The following is a 22,189-nucleotide window of genomic DNA, read 5'->3' on the forward strand; positions in this document are numbered from 1 at the left end:
GCAACAGAGCAAGACGCTGTTTCAAAAAATAAAATATAGAGACTAAAAGACAAGCCTCAGATTGGGAGAAAATATTTGCAAATCATGTATCTGATAGAGGACTGACATGTAAGCTATATAAAGAACTCTCAAAATAATGAGTAAAAAATTTGAGATACACAATTGAAAAAAATAAGTACATGAAATGATGGTTAGTGTCACTTGTCATTAAGGAAATGCAAATTAAAATGACACTGTTATATCATTACATATCTATTAGAATGGCTAAATAAAAAGACCAACCATATCAAGTCTTGATGAGTACATGTATTTTGAAATGGAATTCTCATATACTTGCGGTAGAAATGAAAAATGGTACCATCATTTTAGAAACTGTCTCAAGGTCAGGTGCAGTGGCTCACATATGTAATCCCAGCACTTTGGGAGGTTAAGGTGGGCAGATCATGAGGTCAGGAGATTGAGACCATCCTGGCTAACACGGTGAAACCCCGTCTCTACTAAAAATACAATAGCTGGGCTTGGTGGTGTGTACCTGTAATCCCAGCTATTTGGGAGGCTGAAGCAGGACAATCGCCTGAACCTGGGAAGTGGAGGTTGCAGTGAGCCGAGACTGCACCACTGCACTCCAGCCTGGGCGACAGAGTGAGGCTCGATCTCCAAAAATAAACAAATAAATAAAAAGAAATTGTCTCAGAAAAGTTTGTTTCTTAAGAAATTAAACATACACTAGCCATATGATTCAGCCATTCCATTCTGTATTTACCCAAAAGAAATGAAGACATATCCATAAAAAAGATTTGTACACAAACATTCTTAGCAGCTTTATTTCTAACAGCTCAAAACTGGAAACAACCTAAATGTTTATGAGCGAGTGAAAGGATAAACAATTTGTGATATATCCATACAATGGAATGCTACTCAACAATAAAAAAGAATGAACTACTGACACAAGTTACAACATGAATCAATCTCAAAATAATTACAATGAGTGAAAGAAGCCAGAACTCTCCACGACAAAAAATAAATGATATAAAATTCTAGGAAATATAGAATAACGTATAGAACGACAGAAAACACATTGGTGGTTTCACAAAAAAGGGGTATAGGAGTTCAAAGAAAAGGGTTACAAAGGGCGCCAAAGAAGCTTTTGGGTGTGAGGTATGTGCTCATTGTTCTAATTGTGGTAAGGTTTTATTGTGGTAAGGTTTTATGGTGCACATATATGTCAAAATTTATCAAACTGTACACCAGAATTGACCTCTTGGCCAAAACACAGCTGCTTGATAATGCCCTACTAGAAAATGACTACTTAGCCATTTCAATTACACTTAACACAAGTCATGCCTTTCTTCTTCTAATGGTCCTTTCTTTTCACACTTTTCTTACAAGAGTATACTAAATTTCTTCTCTTACCAACCTACAGAGATTCTTGCATCATCTTCTTATAACATGGTCCACAGTCTCAAGAAACCAAAAGCATTTCTACAATCAGATTAAAAACACCTACCATCACCAACTGATCATCAGTTGAAAATCTCACAAACCAACATATACTACACAATAAACTTACTACAAAAACCCAAATCAGAACCCTTAATCATGATCCTCTCGGATCACAATTTCCTTCAACTAAAAAATGTCAATCACTTTCAAGCACCTCTAGTTAGTTACATAAACCCACCTTAAACACAAAAGAAAATATTTCCATTTTTAAATTTTGTAGCTTTATGACTTACTAATGCCTCTGTTTTCTTTAATATCAACTTTTCACTTAGTTTCAAAATCATGCTTTGAAGCACAGGGTGAATTAACAGACAGTGAAATTTCTAAAAACTTTTAAATCTTATTAAAATAGTCACTCTTAGAAGCAAATCTATCACTTCTCAGCCTTTAGGTTAAGATCAAGTGTAGAAGCAAATCAATTCACATCAAACTTTAGAATACGAATCTGGTATGAACTTCTGCATATGATTTTGTCACCTAATTTGTTTAAAAACTGTAATTACAGCAACAGTTTTCAATAGCAGGCAGGTTCCTAAGAACTGAAGAAAAACATAAGGGCCTTGTTCTGTTCAATGAAACAAGAGGAGTTTTCCTACAAGGAGAAAAAGTTTATAATACTAAACTAGTACCACAGAGTTTTTAAAATCCAATAGTACTGCAAAGTTTATAACAAAAACCATGCCATGCTTTGAATAGGCAAACTGTAGTACAGCCATACAATAGAATATTATTCAGAAATTTTTAAAGAAACTGTTGATATCTGCAACAAATACGAATGGACCCAAAAGCATTATGCTGAATAAAAAAACCCAAACCCAAAATTTTATATGCTATACGATTCTACTTATATAATGTTCTCAAAATGACAAACTTATAGGGATGTAGAACCAATTTAGGGGTTGCCAGAGGTCAGAGTTGGAGAGAGGGTGTAACTATAAAGGAGGGTAGCTGAAGAGAATTTGTCGTGATAGAACAGCTCTGTATCCCGATTGTGGTGGGAGTTACATGAATCTATAAATACAATAAATTATCACAGAACTACATACCAGAAAAAAGAAAAAGTGCATGTAAAAACTGATAAAATACAAGAAAGTCAATAATTTAGTTATTAGTATTGTACCCATGTCAGTTTCCTCGTTCTCATAATGTACTACACTTTTGTAAGACGTTATCATTGAAGGAGGCTGAGTAGAGTACCTGGGAATTCACTGTATGATTTTTTATGATTTCTTGTAAATATAAAATTATTTCACAATGAAAAAGCTTAATATATATAATTTTAAAAAGCAATAATATGCAGACAAAAAACCACAAAACTATAATAAATTCAATAACATACAAAATGTCTCCATGAAGTAAGGACAAAATGTCTCCATGAAGTAAGTAAAATTCTCTAATTTTAAAAATTAGAGAATAAGAGCTCTGAGAAATTAAAAATAATAGCAGAAATTTCTACAAGGTTACTAGAAGGATTGAAAGAAAATATTGAGAATATCCTTAAAAGAACAAAAATACAAAAACATGGAAAATAAGAAAGCATAAAAAAGAGAACTAATGAAGGAGGTCAACATTCAACTAATACATATTCCAGAGAGAACAGAGAAAATAGAGGTAAGAACATTTTCAAAGAAATAATATAAGAAAAACTTCCAGAAGGAGCTGATATATTTAGCACTCATATCAGAAAATTGTTGACAAATACACAAAACTGTAAAATAAAAAACTATATATATATCTCTGTTAAAAACATGTATGTCTCCACAAAAGGTTGTGTGTGTGTGTGTGTGTGTGTGTGTGTGTGTGTGTGTGTGTGTGTGTACACATGTCTTTGTCCACGTTTCCTGGCTCATTAACTCCTATTGCCCTTGTTATAATGTTGGGGGCATTTTAGGCCTCAGAAGCAGGCCTCAGAAAACAGAATCTCTTTCTCTGACCTTCACCTGTCTGTCCTCTTTTCACTGCTCCTTTTTTTCTCCAAGGCAGGCCTCAGAAACTAAAAATAAATTCTACTCTTCCCCTCCCTCTCTGTAATGGAAATGACCATAAAGACATTCCCTGACCTACTTTGTTTACCTATAGGCCATAGGCTCCTCATTTCAGGAGTCCTCTCCCATACCCTGGAGGAAGAAATGCTGCACAGAAAGGCCAAGAATCTGCACAGACCTTGCTGGGTTTCCTCACTGAGTTTATTACAATTAGATTACACCTCTTTTGTCCAATCACATTTTCACATGGCTGTCAATCATCCTTAGCCAATGATATCTCCATAAAAGGCCCACGAGGGCAGTTTGCAGAACTTATGGATAGCTGAACAGGTGGAGGTTCCTGGAGGGTGGCATGCCCAGAGGGAGCATGGAAGCTCCATACCCCTTTCCCCATATCTTGCCCTATACATCTCTTCATCGGTATCCTTTGTAACATTCTTTAAAATAAACTGGTAAACATGTTTCCCCTGAGTTCTGCGAAATGCTCTAACAAATTACTGGAACTCAAGGAGGGGGATGTAGGGTCCTCAATTTATAGCTAGTTGGTCAGAAGCACAGGTAAAAGAACCTGGGACTTGCAACTAGAACCAGAAGTTGGAGAACAATCTTGTGGAACTGAGTTCGCAACCTGTGGGATCTGATGCTATGTAAAATAGTGTCAGAATTGAATTGAAGGATTATCTACCTAGTATCTACTGCAGAAGTGATCAACTTGCTTGGTATGTGGGGAAAGCCATCTCACACTTGGTTACGGAAGTCTTCTGTGTTGATTATTCATTTAGATAATAGAAAAAAACAATTGGAGTTTGTGAAGTTTTTTTTACCATTGACAATATTCCCATCCATTTGAATTAATCTGACCTCAATAAAGCAGCAATATTTTAAATCCTACTTTTATTCTTAGAGAAAAATTAGCTGATTTTTTACTCTTCTAACAAATACTATATCCTCTGTTCCAATTTTTTAAACTAAAACTTTTAAATGACTTTATTTTAATATACGTTTGAAGTAACTGATTTGCTTTTTATAAGCATTACTAATGTGTTAAGTCAGGATTAGGCAAACTATGGCTCATGGTCCAAATTCTACCCATTGCCTGATTCTGTAAATAAAGTATTATTGGAACACAATAGTGGCTATTCATGATTACTGTTCATGGCTGTTTTCATGCTACAATGACAAAGTTGAGAGGTTAGGACAGAGACTGTAGCCCCCATAGCCAAAAATATTTTTTCTGAGCACTGTATTATGTCAATAACTGTAACATAATAAATGCTATCAAACTTCTGAATCTATTTTCAATAGATTGAATAATAATTTCTCTCTCGTTTCCTTGGTTTGGTCAAGTAGCCTTCCATAAACTTTCTGCTCTTCTGCTTACTATATGGCCAGTTTCCCAAGGAACAAAGGCTTAATTATGGAAAAAGGAAGTTCTCGACTGAAGAATTAAATTCTCAAACATCACTTGTAAGTCTGTTGTTGGACACATTTTCCCATAAAAATATCTTAAATGATACTTAAATTCTCAGATTGCCACCACGAAGACAACTTCAGCAAGAAATACATATAGCCTAAAAACAGTTTTAATACTATTTCTAAATCCTGACATCTTTCTCTCCTTCCTAAAATCCCATTGCCAAATATGTCACCAATTCTAGGGAGGCCATGGCAGCAGCAGTAGCGCCTAAGAATATCTTTTCAAATTTCAACTTAAGTCACCTGAAGACCCAGATACTAACATACGGTGATAAATGTTATAAGAAAAAAATTAAGAAGGGTAATAAAAAAAAGAGCATCACCATTTTGAATAGTCAAGGTAGAACTCTCTGAGGGAGAAATGTCTAAATAAAGACCTAAAAATGCAAAAAATAGAACTATGAAATACAGAAGGGAATAGTAAATCCAAGTCCCAGAGGCAAGAGTTATCCTTTTTCAAGAGGTTCCAGAAGCCCAGGGTTGCTGGAACATAAAAAGCAAGAACCACCATGTTAAAAAGGTAGAGCTTTGTGAGGCAAGACTACAAGATTATGATAGGCCTTGAAGGGATATTTAAAGGGTTTTTGCTTTTTTTTTTTAGTGAAATGGATAGAACTCAAGTGTGAGTTAAATGATCTAATTTATGTTTCAACAGGATCATTCTGGCTGCAAAAATAGACTACGGGAGGATAGGAGAAAGGGGGCAAAGGTAAAAACCAAGAGACCATTTCAGAGGTTACGCTAAATAATCAGGTGAGAGCTGAAAGTGACTTGGATCAGTGTTATGGCAGCTACAGGTGAAGAGTGGACTAAACTATATATTGAAGAATATACCTCTGAAATTTACTGATGAAATATAGGAGGTGAGAGAAAAAAGAGGAGTTAAGGATGACTCCATGATTTTGGTCTGAGTAACTGCAAAAATTGAAGTTCCATTTACTGAATACAAGTAAGAGTGAGAGGACTAGGTTTAGAAATGTAGGTATGTCTTAGACATGTTAAAAGTGAGATGGTTATTATATATCTGAGTGTACATAAGTCTATGTATACTTATGGATACATAAATCTAAAGTTCAGGGTAAAAGTCTAGGCTAGAAATACAAATTTGAAAGTTGGTAGTCACTGCATACATAACATTCTCAAGCAACTTCCTACCATGAAATTTTTTTTAAAAAATAGCTAGCCACTATTAAAAATTGTTCAAATCTAAATTAGTGGTTGGATAGATTTATTGTGTATCTACTGAATAGTCATTCATTCAACAAATACTACAAGTAACTATGCTGTTCTTGGTACTGTTCAAGATTGAGATGATATTATAATGCATACAACAACCAATATTTTTTAAGCAATGCTTTTAAAACTTGTAATTATTTTTAAAAACTTTTGGAGTATAAAAGATATGAAGTACAAATGCAAGACTGTTTTTAAAGTATTTATCAAATGATTGTGAATATTTTAATAAATTATTTTCACAAAACAGATTTCTCTCTCTCTCCTTTTTTTTCTTTTTTTCAGATGGAGTCTCACCTGTCGCCCAGGCTGGAGTGCAGTGGCATGGTCTCAGCTTACTGCAACCTCTGCCTCCCAGGTTCAAGCGATTCTCCTGCCTCAGCCTCCTGAGTACAGGCACCTGCCACCACACCAGGCAAATTTTTTGTATTTTTAGTAGAGACGGGCTTTCACCATCTTGGCCAAGCTGATCTTGAACTCCTGACTTCGTGATCCATGCGCCTCAGCCTTCCAAAGCACTAGATTATAGGCATGAGCCACCTCGCCCAGCCACAAAACAGATTTCTAAAGAGAAATTACAGCTATCCCACAATCACTCCTTCCAAATGCCCTTTTGAAAACAACCTTTTTCTATTAACTTCCCTCCATTATGCCTTTTACTAAAATCCTAAATATTAAAAATTAAAAATCCAAACTATACTGTTATTAGATTGATAAAATTAAAGACTAAGAGAATTTCTATCAGAGGCCGTTTGATGTTGTTGTAATTCAGTATGTCTAACTATCCTAAGAAATATCCAAAGAAACACAGAATCTAAGTTCAGGAAAAACCTTTTAGAAAATCTAGTCCAAACATTTATTTAATTCCTAAATCTCATCTACAAAGTTCCCTTGAATTGGCTGACCTGCTACTAATGACAGGGAAGGGAAACTTTTTTTTCTTTTAAAAGTTTCCTTCTAGGCTTGGAAAGCTCTGAGTCTTGGGCTCTGAGTCTTAGGCCTTGGAAAGCTGTGAGTCTTAGGCTGTTTTTCCTTAACATTAAGACTTAAACCTTTTTACCTAATCCTAGTTTAGAGTTTGGGGCCAGATAATTCTTTGTTGTTAAGAGGCTGTTGTTTGCACTGTAAAATGTTTTAACAGCATCCCTGGCCTCCATCCATTAGGATGCTAGTACTTTCTCCTGCTCCCCAACCAAAATGTCCCTAGACATTGCCAATGCCCACTAGAGGACATAATCACATGGGCTGAAAACAAACCGTCTTAGTTCTACCTGCTGGGACCAAATAACACCACCACCACTTGGGCATTTAGAGCAATACTGAGCACCTTAATCCTCAAAACCATCCCCATTTTACAGCTGAGAAAATGGAAACTGAGCAGCTAAGAAAAGTGTCTGAAATCATATAGTTAATTAAGTTCTGGGTCTGAGATATGATTCAAGGGGTTCAATTTCAGGGTCCTCGCTCCTGTCTTCAAACAATTCTGACACAAACCAAGTCTAATTACTTTTCAAAGGAAAAGTCTTAAAATATCTGAAGACAGCTTTTATTACAACATTCCTTAATATCCAACCAGAGCTGTCACAAGATTTCTCTCTCTTTTGAGACAGTCTCATTCTGTTGTCCAGGATGCAGTGTGGTGACGTAATCTTTGCTCACTGCAACTTCTGCCTCCTGGGTTCAAGCAATTCTCGTGCCTCAGTTCTCAGAGAACTGAGGCACGAGAATTGCTTGAACATAGCTGGGATTATAGGTGTGCACCAACACGCCTGGCTAATTTTTGTAATTTTAGTAGAGACGGAGCTTTGCCATGTTTTCCAGGCTGGTCACAAACTCCTGGCTTCAAGCAATCCGCATGCCTCAGCCTCTCCAAGTGCTGGGATTATAGGCGTGAGCCATCACACCTAGCCCAAGATATCTCTTAAATTCTTAGTTCCTTAAACTGGCAACATATACAACTTTTTCATATCCTTCCTCCTGAATATACACAGAACTAAAAATAACAATACTTTGGTATTTAGCAGAGTTACTCTATTCTTCTTTTCCATTAATTGAGATTTTTAAAGGGGTGGGGCGAGGAAGAAGATAGGAAACCATGATACTTTTGCTTTACATCTAGTTTACTGTCAACAACCACCCTCAGGTCTTTTTCATGTGATGCTGTGGGGCCATGCTACTACCTTAATGTATTGTGGTGGTTTTTAAGCCTTACACATAAACTCCCAAAAAGCTCATCTAAACTTAGTACAACAACCCAGCCTCAAAAATTTTGGATCATTTAGTATATTATTTACTATCCTTCAATCCTCATTGTCACTGATATATTTGGTAATTTGCTTTCTCCATATAAGCATTAAGACAAAGCAAAGAACAAAGCCACCTTTCAAGATCAATCAATCTCTGGATGGGGTAAAGTCAGAACTGTGTTAATTAATTATCACAAACAGCTGGTAGCTAACTAACTTATTGTTCCCCCACTTTACACTCAAGGATATCAAATGACTTTACCAAAAGCTAAGCTTAAGTCCAAATACATTACAGTGTCGCTAGTCTACCAACTGCTTCAGAGAAAAATCTAAGTTGGTCTGACAATCTAATTTTAACAAACCTATTCCTAATCATTTTTAATCTGTTTTTCAAGTCAGTCATAGATGAGTCTTTTCCATTTTTAATTCCAAAATCTCCTACCTGTTTCAAAATCAAGCTCAGAATCTCCCATCTTTTAGCAGTTCTTGTATTCTTCTAAAACCTTCAAAGATCAACAAATAATACCAGTAATTTTAAGGTGTTGAATGCAGTTCCTTTTATAAGATGTTTTAAAATGACCCAGAACACAACTCATTTAATTAGATGCATTTTTTTAATATACTTTATGCTGAACCTAAGTAGCTACATCTACAGTTTATTAAAGAAATATTGGTTTAACTCAATTGTGGATAATTTTATTATTTTCATTTAGGAAATCACAATATGTTAAGTAAATGGTAGATCATTTTTTGCCCTTTCTTCTCCATAACTTTAAGAATGGAAACCATGAATTTTACATTTTTTTCCCACTGTATTATGTTCTTTTAAAGAATTACTGTGGTACTTTTTTTTTTTTAAGTGTTTTTTTTTTATTGAATTTTAGGTTTTGGGGTACATGTGAAGAACATCTAAGACTGTTGCATAGGTACACATATGGCCGAATGATTTGCTGCCTTCCTAATTAGATGCATTCTTTACCTCTATACTCATATTGGCCTTTATGTCCTTATCAATGTTTGTCTTATTTTAATTCTGTTAAGAGGTGGTGGTGGTTTCCTCTTCCTCTTTGACAAAGGAGCTTCAAGAGCTAAGGATTTTTCCCCCTCATTGTCATGCATTATTATTATACTTTCCTTGATTATTCATTTTACATGAAATGTAATATAAGAAACCTTTTCTGGTAGTCTTAGCTTTTTTCTGAAGTCTCAGTTCATACAAGCTCTAGTTTTCCTGATTATTTATTTTTTATATTTTATGATGGTTATCTTAGCTATTTGCTTTGTTTTAAAAGTAATGTGCATATCTTTAAAAAAGTTCACTGTGTAATCACACTGAAGATCTTTCTCTGTCAAAAAAAATAATCAATTACATTTTTACTTAACCCCTTTAGGCATTCCTTCTTTTTGGAGATATTTATGCTGTGAAATCATGCTGATCTTTTCTGTGATCAATTATCAGAAAAACTGAGATTAGTGAAGTAAATTACAAAATATATATGTACAAAACATTATGTAATCTTTTAAAATTATGCAACAGAAGACTACTTCATGACTAAAGGATGCTCATAATTAAATTCCTCTTTTTTAAGGGACAGATTATATAACAGTACTACAGTAATACCTTTTTAAGTGCCTATGTGTCATTTTATATTTTTATATATACACAGAAAAATAAGTTATATGCCAAAATATTTTTCTTTTGATAGTAAAAAAACATATTTTCATTTTCTTCTATATGTTTTTCTGTGCTTACCAAATTTACCTAATGAATACGTACCATTTTCACAGTAAGACAGCCACTATTACCTTAAAAGAATCAGCAGAACAGGGGAAAGTATTCTATAAAGTATAAGATTAAAAGGTCTAGCTTGAGATTCTGCTTTTATAACTCTATTTAATAAGCTTAGAAAAACATTTTTGGATTCAAAACCACAAAAAAAGTCAATACAAGATATCATGAACCGAACTATATAAATAAATGATGACAACCATAAGATGACCATTCAAACTTTTAAAAATTAAATGGGGGAAATCATAAGAACTTCCTTACACTTCAAGGAAAGAATGTTATAAACTATTTAAATACATTAAAAACAAAGTAAATGTAAAATGCTGTATATTCCAAAAGTCCATATAAAATGAAGGATCAGTAGGATAAGGGTAATAAAGACAGGAAAAAAAAAAAAAACCTTCATCAAAATGTTTTAAATTGTTGTAAAATTTCCTAATGAAGTGAGCAATATCACCTGTTAAGATTTAAAAATCTCACAGGAAAAACCATTATCTTTATTTAGAAATTTTTGGGTGATTGAAAAATAGTATTCACTAATCCATGAACTTACTCCCTGCTTCAGTGGCAGTAGCTAGATCACCTTCAGATTCTAGGTTCCTTGACTTGAAATAGTCATTTTAACCAATTAGAGCTCTATCATTTAAGTACATTGAGTTCTGTAAAATACTATATATAAATGGTTCAGTTAATCCTTAATTCATCCAATGTAAAAATATATTCAACTCCTTCTTTAGAAAATTATTTCAATTATTTCATTTATCTTGAACTTTATTTTCAAATACATCAAAAATATTATTTCAAAATTAATCTTTCCTTAAATTTTTTAATGATATTCATATAAAACAATACCAAACACAATGCATTCTCAAGTTACTTGAAATAAAACATAAAGCATCAAACCCACAAAAACAATAAAAACATATTTATTTTAAGTAACTTGCCATTAAACTGAAAATCAAACATATGGTCTTTTACATTTAGACATGTAAATGAAACAAAGGTCACACATATCCCTCTCAATCTTTCTTTCAAATTCATATATGTAAATAATTATAACCCAGAGATATCATGTAATAAATGAATACACACCTTCCTTTAGTATATGCCAAGGTAGACACACAAAAACAAGAAAAAAAATTTGAAATCAGAGTATAAAGGGACTCTGCTCTTTCAAACAATGAAGCACTGAAAGCCAGGTCAGCATCCTTGGGCATTACTAGGAAACTTTAGCACATCTGATATTTCCATCATCTTCAAGATTCCTCTGAACAATCAGAAAATTCCCCAGTCTCCCCCTACCTCACCTGTCCATAGACTTCCTTTAGCTTCCTCCCTCTACTTTGTAATAATGCTGTTGCAGTATTTAGGCTTTAAATGTTCAGAGATACAACCCCCTCTACATATTAATTCAGTTTATTTTCTCACAGACACTGACTCAGCCGTGGGTTGTGCAGCACTGACGTTTCTAACAAAACAGCATCGTGTGAGCTGTGATCGTCCCATTTCTCCATCTCTAAGCAGCGATTGGATATTGTACTTGATAGACAGGCATAACAAAATGCAGGAGTTGAGGGCTTAGAGATATGTAGATATGTTGCCCAATGCCATCTGTAAAGCTAATTCTAGCTCTGCCAGCTTGCCAAGGTTTAGAAAACTAGGATACAGCCAACTTTCTTTTTCCTTTCAGTATTTTATTGTGTATCCATTCTCAGCAGTACAGCTCTTTAAAATCAAAGAGAAAATATTATTTGTACTTAATTAAGAATGCACTCAAGAACTATTCTTTAAAGCAACCAAACTTTTGCATTTCTAAACTGCTGCTAGGGCTATGAAGTGACTTAAAACAGAAACTGGAACGTTCAGATTTATGCAGTCTCAGGAGAAACGAGCATGCGTACTTTCATGTGGGAATGAAACCCTGCGGCATAGTCTATACTGAATGTATGATGCATTTATCTTTAGTAACCTGAGCGGACTGCAGATCTGAGTTTTATGTGGTCATATTCCACCCAATCCAAATATTTAAGAGCTTTTATCATCTATCTAGACATTTTAACCTCCTTATACAGAAAAGGTGCTTTTTTCTTTTTTAAACAGCAAAAAGTCATCTAATTCGTAATTTAAAAAGCAGTTGCCACAAATTCAGGCCAAATATATTTCAACTGAAATGATGTTTAACATCTTCAGCAGCCTTCCAAACTGTTCCATATAAGTGTCATACAAGTATGTAACTATACAACTCTCTATAAAACTATAAAACTACTCACACAGAAACAAGTTCAGCAACTTATAAACAAATCGAATTTTAAACCAATTCAGTAAATTTTAAGCAATTCAATCACATAAACCTGCTGAGAGATGATCATAGGCACCCTAAAAGTCCATCCATGTTTACACTAGTTTAACTGTAAACAAATTTTTTAAAGAGATACATACATATCTACATTCAAAAGAAAGTTTTAAAAAGCAGCACCTTTTAATGCATGTTCCCAACACAAAAAAAGATAAATATTTGAGATGATGGACATGCTAATTACTCTGATAGGATCAATATATGATATACGTATCATATTACTGTGTGCCCTAGAAATATATACAATTATGTGCCAATTTTTTAATCTTTTGAAAAAAGAAAATGATCAGAAATAAAATGTAATAATTAAATGATTTTTAAAAGTACCTAAAGTTGTTTAGATAGAACAGAAACCATAGGCAATGTTCACAAACTCTCAAACCTTAATGGTAAATACACATTAGATAGTAACTGTTGCTGTTACTTTTGTGAATAAAAAAAACTTATTTTTATCCTAGCCAGCAAGGAAAAGTGAGGAAAAAAATCAAAAGTACAAGACTAGAAAAAGTCACTCTATTCCAAAATATAAATAGAACAAAAGAAAACACAAATTTCAACAAGACAACATTTAGATTACCTGCAAAAACTAAAACAATAAAGTATGCTTATTTCCTTAAGTTAATAGATTTAAATCCCCAACTGCTCAAGGTGGCAATGCACCCAGTTTAAAAACTGTATTTCTCAGTCTCCTTGATCCAGAGATGACTATGTGACATGATTCTAACCAATGACTGGTTTATAAGCAGGTATCTGCTAGAAGTTTCTGAGAAATTTAATTTCCTGATAGAAATGAAGTCTTTTCTCACTGTCCCTTTTTCCTTTTTGTTTAGAAAGTGAACATGATATCTGGAACTACAATATTCACTTTGTAATAATGAGGGGAAAGCCAAGAAAATAAGAGATTTTTGACCCTAACATTAAACATGTATCTGCCATTGCCTTTCTCTGGACTTCTTATATATAAGAAAAATAAACCCCTAACTTAAGCCAGTGTTTCGTCTGGTTTTCTTTTACTCAAATATCCCTAAATAAAATACACAATATTCAAAAAAAGGAATGAGAGTAGGTAGAGGCATGATGAAACAAAATCAGCCATGAGTTGGTAAATTGAAGCTGGGTGATGAATAGCAGGAGTTCATTATATCTTTCTATTTTGCATGTATTTAAAATATATCATAATAAGTTATTTAAAATTTGAAAATAAAAACAATGAGAAACTTGTTTATAAATCCTAGCTCTGCTATTTACAAGTTGGATGGTCCTGGGCAAGTTTTCTAATTTCATTTTTTTCATTTGCCAAATGGGAACAATAATACTATCCACAGAGCTCTACCTTCAGATCTAGTCAAGGTAATCTGAAGGTCCCTGCCAGAAATGTCCTCCATCTACCTAATACTCTAATCATCCAGGATTAGCTCAAGTCTCATTTTCACCTACTCAAGCTGATAATGATTCTTTCTCTGAACTCTTACTTTACAACTCATTACCATAGTTTAAGTGCCTTGCTGTCCTCTAATAGTTCCATATGTGGATACTAAAGCATTCTAAAACAGTACTGTGACACACTTTTGAATCGCTCCTGAACTGAGGGCAAGTTACTTGCTGTTACATTTTAACACCTCTCAGCCAATTAACTTAATATCAATTCAAAAAGTAACACTTTTTTAAAAGTCAAATCATAATTTTTAAGTGTCCTAAGTTATATGTTCCTAAGCATATAGGGACAGGAGGTCTCTAAAAGTTCTTTCTTGGGCAGATTTTCCATGAATGAGGCAAAAATAAAACTCATTTAAAGGACTTCATAGTCTTTGCATTAAAAAAAAAATCAATTCACTGGTATTTATTTTCTATTCTATGTTAATGTTGCTGCAGTCTACCTAAAAATAGCTCCAATTAAATGTGTTTGGTGGTGGTATGTGCCTGTAGTCCTAGGTACTCCAGAGGCTGAGGACGGAGGACTGCCTAAGCCTGGGAAGCAGAGATTGCAGTGAGCTGAAATGACGCCACTGCACTACAGCCTGACCAACAGAGTGAGAACCCATTTCAAAAAACAAAAAAATTTAAAAAACAGCACTAAAAAGTTACTGATGTTACAGGTATCAAGAAGAGCTTTGGTATTCATTACTGACAATGAAACAACAGTAATGAAAAATGTACTGTTCCTTTTTATACATTTTTCCCACTGTAGTTTTCATAAAACAATGGTTTATTTTCTCCCTTGTCACCTCTTCATTATATAATGCAGTATTGTACCTCAGCAGAAAAAATGCACAAAGTATGATGAATACCATATAATTTACTTGAAAAAAATACACATATATATAGCATTGTATAAATACAGCCCCACATTCAATGTGATAAAACCAATAACTTTTTTTCTTTTTTTGAGACAGTCTCACTCTGTTAACCAGGCTAGAGTGCAGTGGCATACTGCAACCTCCACCTCTCAGGTTCAAGCAATTCTCATGCCTCAGCCACCCAAGCAGTTGGAATTACAGATGCACACCACCATGCCCGGCTAATTTTTGTAATTTTAGTAGAGATGGGGTTTCGCCATGTTGACCAGGTTGGTCTCGAACTCCTGACCTCAAGTGATCTACCCACCTCGACCTCCCAAAGTGTTGGGATTACAGGCATGAGCGCCTGGCAAAACTAATACCTCTTTAATCTAAATGACAAAATAATATCCATAACATAGAGAAAAAGAACAAAAGCCCCAGTTTGAACACACATGCATGCACGTGCGCGCGCGCACACACACACACAAAATCAACAAACATAAAAAACAAAAAAACACTAAAAAATACTAATGCCATTTGTCAAGAACTTATCAATTATAAAAAAGTCAACATTAACATTTTAGACCTCATCACATTAAAAGTTCACAATAAAGGTGAACATCTTATCAGGAGACTTAAAAAGTACCAATCACTCATATTTTCTAGCTATAGCATAAAGTTTTAAAGTATTTAAACTATTTCTTTAAAATCACAAAAACTATTTCACCATTACGTTATGGGTTTGTTTTTTGTTTTGTTTTTTTTTTTTCCCTAAGAAAGCTGGTATTTGCTATCAGTGGTCAGGAGAATTCCATATTCAAGTAAGTTAAAAGTTCAATAATATCTCCTAAGTAATATTCATAGATTATGCTTTATGAAAACATGTTTACATACCTGTAATATATGAGGTTTATGAGTTGTCAATTAACATCTTAAAATTTCAGATCACAAAGTGTATAAAATGAGGTATTCCTCATTAAGTTACACAGCAGAAAATGGAAGTTTTAAAAGTAATAGGTAGATGGGCTGAAACTTGAAATAAATTTCTTTCATGCATCAAACTTTAAATAAGCCAGTAGTCATTCCAGAAAGATTAATTGTTCTCATTCATGAGAAGGATGACAAAGCAATATAAATTCCGATAGTTAAAAATGTATGAAGTAAACACTGACATAAATCTATATATTATCCTGTATAAGGTACACATAGAATGTATTCAGAGCACAAAATAAATTCCTATTAGAGAGTTTTAAATACAAATAACTAACCTGTCATGTCAGAGTTCCCAATTAAGTCAATTATATCATTTATTCGTGGAGTCAACTAGGGTGATTTTTACCATCTTTAGAGTCAGATATAAATATTCAAATACAAATATTAAAAAATTAAAAAGAAATGTTTCTCCAAAAGTTGTCTATGAAGACATACAAACATTCATGTTATGTAAAGCAGCCCCCATCCTCTGACCGGACCTGCTACAACCAAATACAGCAGTATTCTTTACAATCAGTTTTAGCAGAGCTTTCATATGTGAAATACATGTTTTCTACCTACCTTGAATGTTTATAAAGTTTACGAGGTCTACTATGCAATTTCCGATCCCAATTCTCTGGATCACTGGAGTTACCATCATAGGGATGAGGCCGTCCTGCCATCCCACTCCAAGCTTCCTCACACTACTGCTCTGAAAGCACACATGTAGCACTCATAACCTACATAAAAGAGCAGTGTTGACCTTTAAATCTATTGCATGAAGAATAAAATAGTCATTCCTGTATGAAGAATTGTACAGACTTGATATTATTGTGACATATTTTTAAAGTGATGGATAGATTATAAAATATGAATCATACAAATGCCACAAATCAGATTAAAATAAACACCAGAAATCTTTTTAGGTACTTTTCATAAATCTGCTACCAATATGTAACAGTTGAATGCTGTGCTGTTTATATTTAGTAAATATACTTAAACAACTGCTGTGTAAGTGCCTCATGTATCCAAATATCAATATGGTACCAAAAAGGCAAAACAATTCCACAGAATGATTCCTTTAGACCAATTTTCACTTGGAACACATTTCCTAATTACCAAAAGATGCTTAGGAAAGCATCTAGTAAAACCAAATAACCAATGTCATTATTTCTTTAATGATTTTTTTAAATGAAGTTAAACACTGAATAGAAATTTAATTTTTACTCAAAAATAAATGTATGTAAACATTCTGATGTTATCTTACAGTGCAATTATCATAAAAATGTTTTATCAATACAATTCATATACTTTATGCCTTTTGACATGTGATGCTTGTAACTGCTATTTCTACTACAGTCAAACAAAATTATAAGGGAACTCACTTAACAACAGCTTTACAGAATATCTGAACTAAACACTTTTAAACCACATTCACTATCCAATTTAACCTGCATAATCACCTGCAATGTAAGGCATTATGATCCCCATATACAGAATAGAAAGCCTCAGAATTTTAGTAACTTTGCCAAAAGTCACAATGCTGGTAAATGGTGGAATTATAAAGAAAAATGATAATTCACTATATGAAATAAAACCTTGATCCTGAAAAATGCTCAGACTAGAGTACTTATTTGGAAATAGATGATTTGACTTTCAGAAATTGCGGACACCAAAAGACAAACCAAACAAAGTTAAACAATTTAAACAAAACTATACACTTGGACTAGAACCCAAATTTCCTGACACCCACTCCTGCATACCTTCTATGTGCTTTTCCAAGCTGGGTTTGATGGTGGGAGGTGAAGTAGAGTTGTACATAAAAGTCAAAGGAGGGAGGAGAAGTAGAGTTGTACATAAAAGTCAAAGGAAAATTCCAGAACTGGGAAAATACTATACTTTCCTGAGTTTTATGTAGTATTGCAGTACAATTTCACAAAGAATGCCAAAGATAAACTCATTAAAATTGTGTCCATATCAAAAATCAGTAGAAAATACATTTTCATTTTAGAGAAACCATTTTACTACTGCCTAATTTTTTCTCATAGTACCCTCTTTCTAAAAACAGTTAAAAATTTTTCAATAAATGAACATTTCATATAATATATATAATAAGTAGGTAGGATCCATGTGTGAAATAAAAATAAAAGAAGAGGGGGAAAGGAAGAATTGCTGGATCAAATTCTTCCTTTGAATAAATGGCTGATTCAAATTCCTGAACAAATGTCACATAGTTTATTTGCCAAATGCTCCTGGAAAAGGAAAACTATTTCCTACTTGTTATTTCCTTAAGAATGACTGTATCATAAATCAGTTTATTAGATGACTACAAAAACCATGAATTATTTTTAACATAAAAATGTCAATCTCATCTGAATTTTAGATTATAAAAATAAAAATGTATTCACTACAAAAAAAACTTTTAAAAATCTCAACTTTGTATTATGACTAGTTATCTGTACTAAAGAGATGAGGTCAAAGAGATGAAAATGGGGAAAATGAACAAATCAGAGAAACAAAGGAAAAAATCAGAAAAAAAAGCAGTCACCAAAAGAGATGCAAAAGGTATAAAGACAGTAGAAAGAAACAGTAATGGAAAATAAAGATGGAGTAATTTGGCAGATTCTGTAGAATGAGATTTAGAACACTTTTTCCTTACTCTACATATCCTCAAGTATAAACTATTTCAGGGATTAACCTTTCTTTCCTTTTCTTTCTTTCTCTTTCTCTCTTCTCTTCCTCTTTTTCTCTTTTCCTTCCTCTCTTTCTTTGAACTCTAGGCCTCAAGCAATCTTCAGCCTTTCAAACTAGTGGGATTACAGGCATGAGCCTCCGTGCCCAGCCATTTCTTTCAAGACAAGGTCTCAATCTGCCACCCAGGCTGGAGTACAGTGATGTAATCATAACTCACTGCAGTCTCCAACTCCTGGGCTCAAGTGATCCTCCCACTTCAGCCTCCAGAATAGCTGGAAATACAAACTAACGTATCTTTAAAGAGCATTTTATGTCTTCCTTATCCTTAATTATCAGATACTCTTCTGAACAGGATAGCCACAGATGTACACTGAAGGAAGAACGATCCTAAACCATGGGTGGCAGTGATCAAAAACAAGGAATTGATAAGCAAGGCAAATTCAGATTCAGATTTTCTACCACCATTACACTGGATGGTAAAAAGGCAGCAGGAGGGAGATACTCACATGTTTTCTTAATCAATCCTATTTAAAGCAATTAGCATGTATTTCACAGCAACACATGAGAAAGTAATGAATGTTCAAATGAAGTTGCTCTAATATCAGCTGAAAAATCATATTCACATTTCATTTGTCAATAAAACTCAGGTACCACCACATGAAAGATTTTTCCCCAGTCCTCAGTCTCAATAGTCATAGGGTTATAAACACACTATAAAATAAGTGGAATTCAAGTTGAAATGTTTGGAAAAACTAAGCCTATCTTTGCCTACACAAACATAATGTGTTTTATGTTTGTGTAAAAATACACAAAAATGCTAGTGATTTAAAATTTTATCAATAATCTAAGTTATAACTGTAAATGGTTAAAAGGCTACTGGCACAAATTATATACTACTTTGTAATACCTGATAATCTCTTCAGTTTTAACCATCCTCTGTGCCATACTTAGTGATATTCTATTTGTCTGATTTCATTCATTCATTAAAGAACTTATGAGCATTTGCTACAATATGCCAATATGCAAGATGCTGAAGTAAGTTAGAGATTATTCCTGCACTCAAAAACTCATCCTAGAAAGGGGAAAAAAGACTCCTCTCATGTTTCCATATCCTGCATCTCTCTCCCACCTGAAGCACCTCTATTCAAGTTCTACTGTTGCCTTATCCTTCATCCTCATTAAATCTTGGGGTTCATTACGATTCCATCTTCCCTTTTCTCTACTTGCTGGGTCGAGTGAGACAGCAAACAAAACAGAAATAAGGAACAAACCCTTGAGAACATCAGAATTTATACACTACATAGAATCTATGTTTGCATTATTACTATCTGAATTCTTTAATAGGCACCCCAACTTCAACCATCTCATCATCTTGGCCTCTCACATTAATTAATGTCACTTCTATTCACCAGGCTAAAAACTTTGAAGTCATTCTTGAGTTCTTTCTCATTTCCCCATATCAAGTCTACTTTAGAATCTTCTTTTGACTCCTTCTTTCCCTTTCATTCATAAAAATGCTGACTTTATTTAAGCCTTTATCATCTATCAGTAAAAACTTTAGCTGACCTTCTTATCACCATTCAATTCCATACTGGCTCTGCTATAAGCAGAACTGCCTTCCTAAAAACTGAATGGCTCCTCACTGCCTGTATCTAAACTCCTTACTATAAAAAGGTCCTTCAGAATCTGGCACTTGAATTCCCAATGTCTAAAACTAAAGTTTATTGTTGTTAGGATCTTGTAATAATCAAAAAATAATTACCAGACGACTCCAAACAGAGTTCCCAGAAAATATCTCACTGTTCATTACTATGTTTAGGCATGACAGAAATAAATTTAAATTCAAAATAATCTAGAAATCATCTGTACAGAGGCTGGAAGCACTGGGCCTGTTGGCTAGGGGCAGGCACTCAGGAGATTGCCAAAAGTTGAGAAAAAGATGATGCAATTACTTTCCCTTCTCTGGGACATTCTGACTAAACAGGAGGTGCAGGCTGAGGGATAGAGAAAATCTTCAAGACTATAGTAACAAAATAAAGAACTGCTCCTTGGGACATTATTTCCAGATAGTATCAATTAATGGTATTGATACATGGAAGAACAAAATAAAGACAATGCATAGTGTATGGAGACCACTTACTCTATTTTCACTACTTGCTGATGTTTTAGAAAGTTTATATACTTTCTCCTATTTAAACCTTGAAACAACTCTATATTCTTATTCATATATGAGGAAATCTTAAGAGATAATATTAAAATCCCACGTTCTTTCCAATGTACCAAGCTAAGTACATAAAAATTGGTACCTTTCTCAAGTCAAATAGTTTAAAGGAAAAAAAAAATCGATACTTTTGCTTATTACCAACAGTGTTTCTTAAATCTCAGCCACCTTCTGGCTTTGTCCATCCTATTAAAATCTTACTCTTAGTCAATTTTCTGTTGCTATAACAGAATATCTAACACTGGGTAGTTTATAATGAACAGGAATTCTTTTAGCTCATGGTTCTGGAGACCAGAAAGTCCAAAAGCATGTCACCAGCATGAGGCAAGCACCTTCATGCCGTGTCATCCATAACGGAAGGTAGAAGGGCAAGAGAACTTGGGCAAAAGAAAACACAAAGGGCTGGGCTCGCTTTTATAATAATCGGCGCTCTTGAAAACTAATCATCTCCTGAAATTAACTACATTAATCCATTTATAAGGGCTCCACCCTCACAATCCAATCAACATTTATTAGGCCCCTCCCAGCACGTTTACATTGGGGATAAAGTTTCCAACACATGGATTTTTGGGAACACAGTCAAACCACAGCATACTCTATACAGTGTCATTACACAAGATCTTTTCTGTTAATGTAAAATTACTTTTATCTCTCAAACTTGGCAGACAAAATATTTCATGTGCAGCCATTACTAGAAAGACCTGAAAGGTAAAAGAGGGAGAATAGAGAAGTGGATAGAAATACACAGTGATCCCAGAACCAGAAGACAAGGGTTGCCTTCAGCTACAGAAGTCCAAATATCCAAATATATGGATGGTAAAGACTGACCAGGAGGAAGCCAAGATGACACCTGAGCCAGCTAAATGTCCTAAAGTGACATTCTCTATGTAAAAATGACCAAAAGGAGGAGAGATAGCCCCAAAGAGCAAATGAATCACTTGATAGTGGCAGACAGAAGAGCAAACACCTGAATGTTTACAAAGTTAATTTTGCACTAACTACGAAGAAGGCTTTCAGAGGGGCCTACATGGAGGAAGAACTCTAAGGACCAGAAACTTAATGACCACTTGATGAGCTTCTCTCCTTAGGAATAAAAGAGATTGTATCACCAAAAAGACAGAAAATGTATGACATGGATAGACCTACCAAGAAAATGTTTATAATTTCCTCATGATTGCTTACCTACTCTAAATTTTCCCATGGAGTGTAACATAAATTCAAAAATTAATTGACAAGGAACAGAACAGTCATCTTTAGCAACACAGAGAACTGGAAGAGAAACCTTGAGGGACAGCAAACTACCACAGATAATAATGTAGGACAAAGAACATGTGGAAGCAACTTTTAAAAGAAAAGGAGATCAGACAAATGGAAAAAAATTCTTGTAAACATAGCCAGGTGAAGTGATTATACACACCTCAAACAGAAAGCGATT

General features: G+C 34.1%; 1 protein-coding gene across 12 annotated transcripts in view; it reads right to left on the bottom strand.

The window, feature by feature from the left end:
• The window catches only part of BTBD10 (BTB domain containing 10), a 76,274-nt gene that overhangs the window by 40,576 nt on the left and 13,509 nt on the right, over positions 1-22,189 (bottom strand). For 4 of the 12 annotated variants that reach the window (XM_003919849.3, XM_010345726.3, XM_074401110.1 and 1 more), the window contains one exon: positions 16,422-16,579. The exons of 4 other annotated variants lie outside the window; for them this stretch is intronic. In XM_003919849.3, coding sequence (XP_003919898.1) covers positions 16,422-16,522 — 101 coding nt within the window. In that variant the 5' untranslated portion in view covers positions 16,523-16,579. Of the gene's footprint in view, positions 1-8,885; positions 8,953-11,324; positions 16,395-16,421; positions 16,580-22,189 lie in introns of those variants that run through there. 4 more of the 12 variants (XM_074401112.1, XM_003919851.3, XM_010345763.3 and 1 more) reach the window with 4 other exon arrangements.

Source organism: Saimiri boliviensis, chromosome 6, assembly GCF_048565385.1.
Source record: "Saimiri boliviensis isolate mSaiBol1 chromosome 6, mSaiBol1.pri, whole genome shotgun sequence".
Lineage (NCBI taxonomy): Eukaryota > Metazoa > Chordata > Mammalia > Primates > Cebidae > Saimiri > Saimiri boliviensis.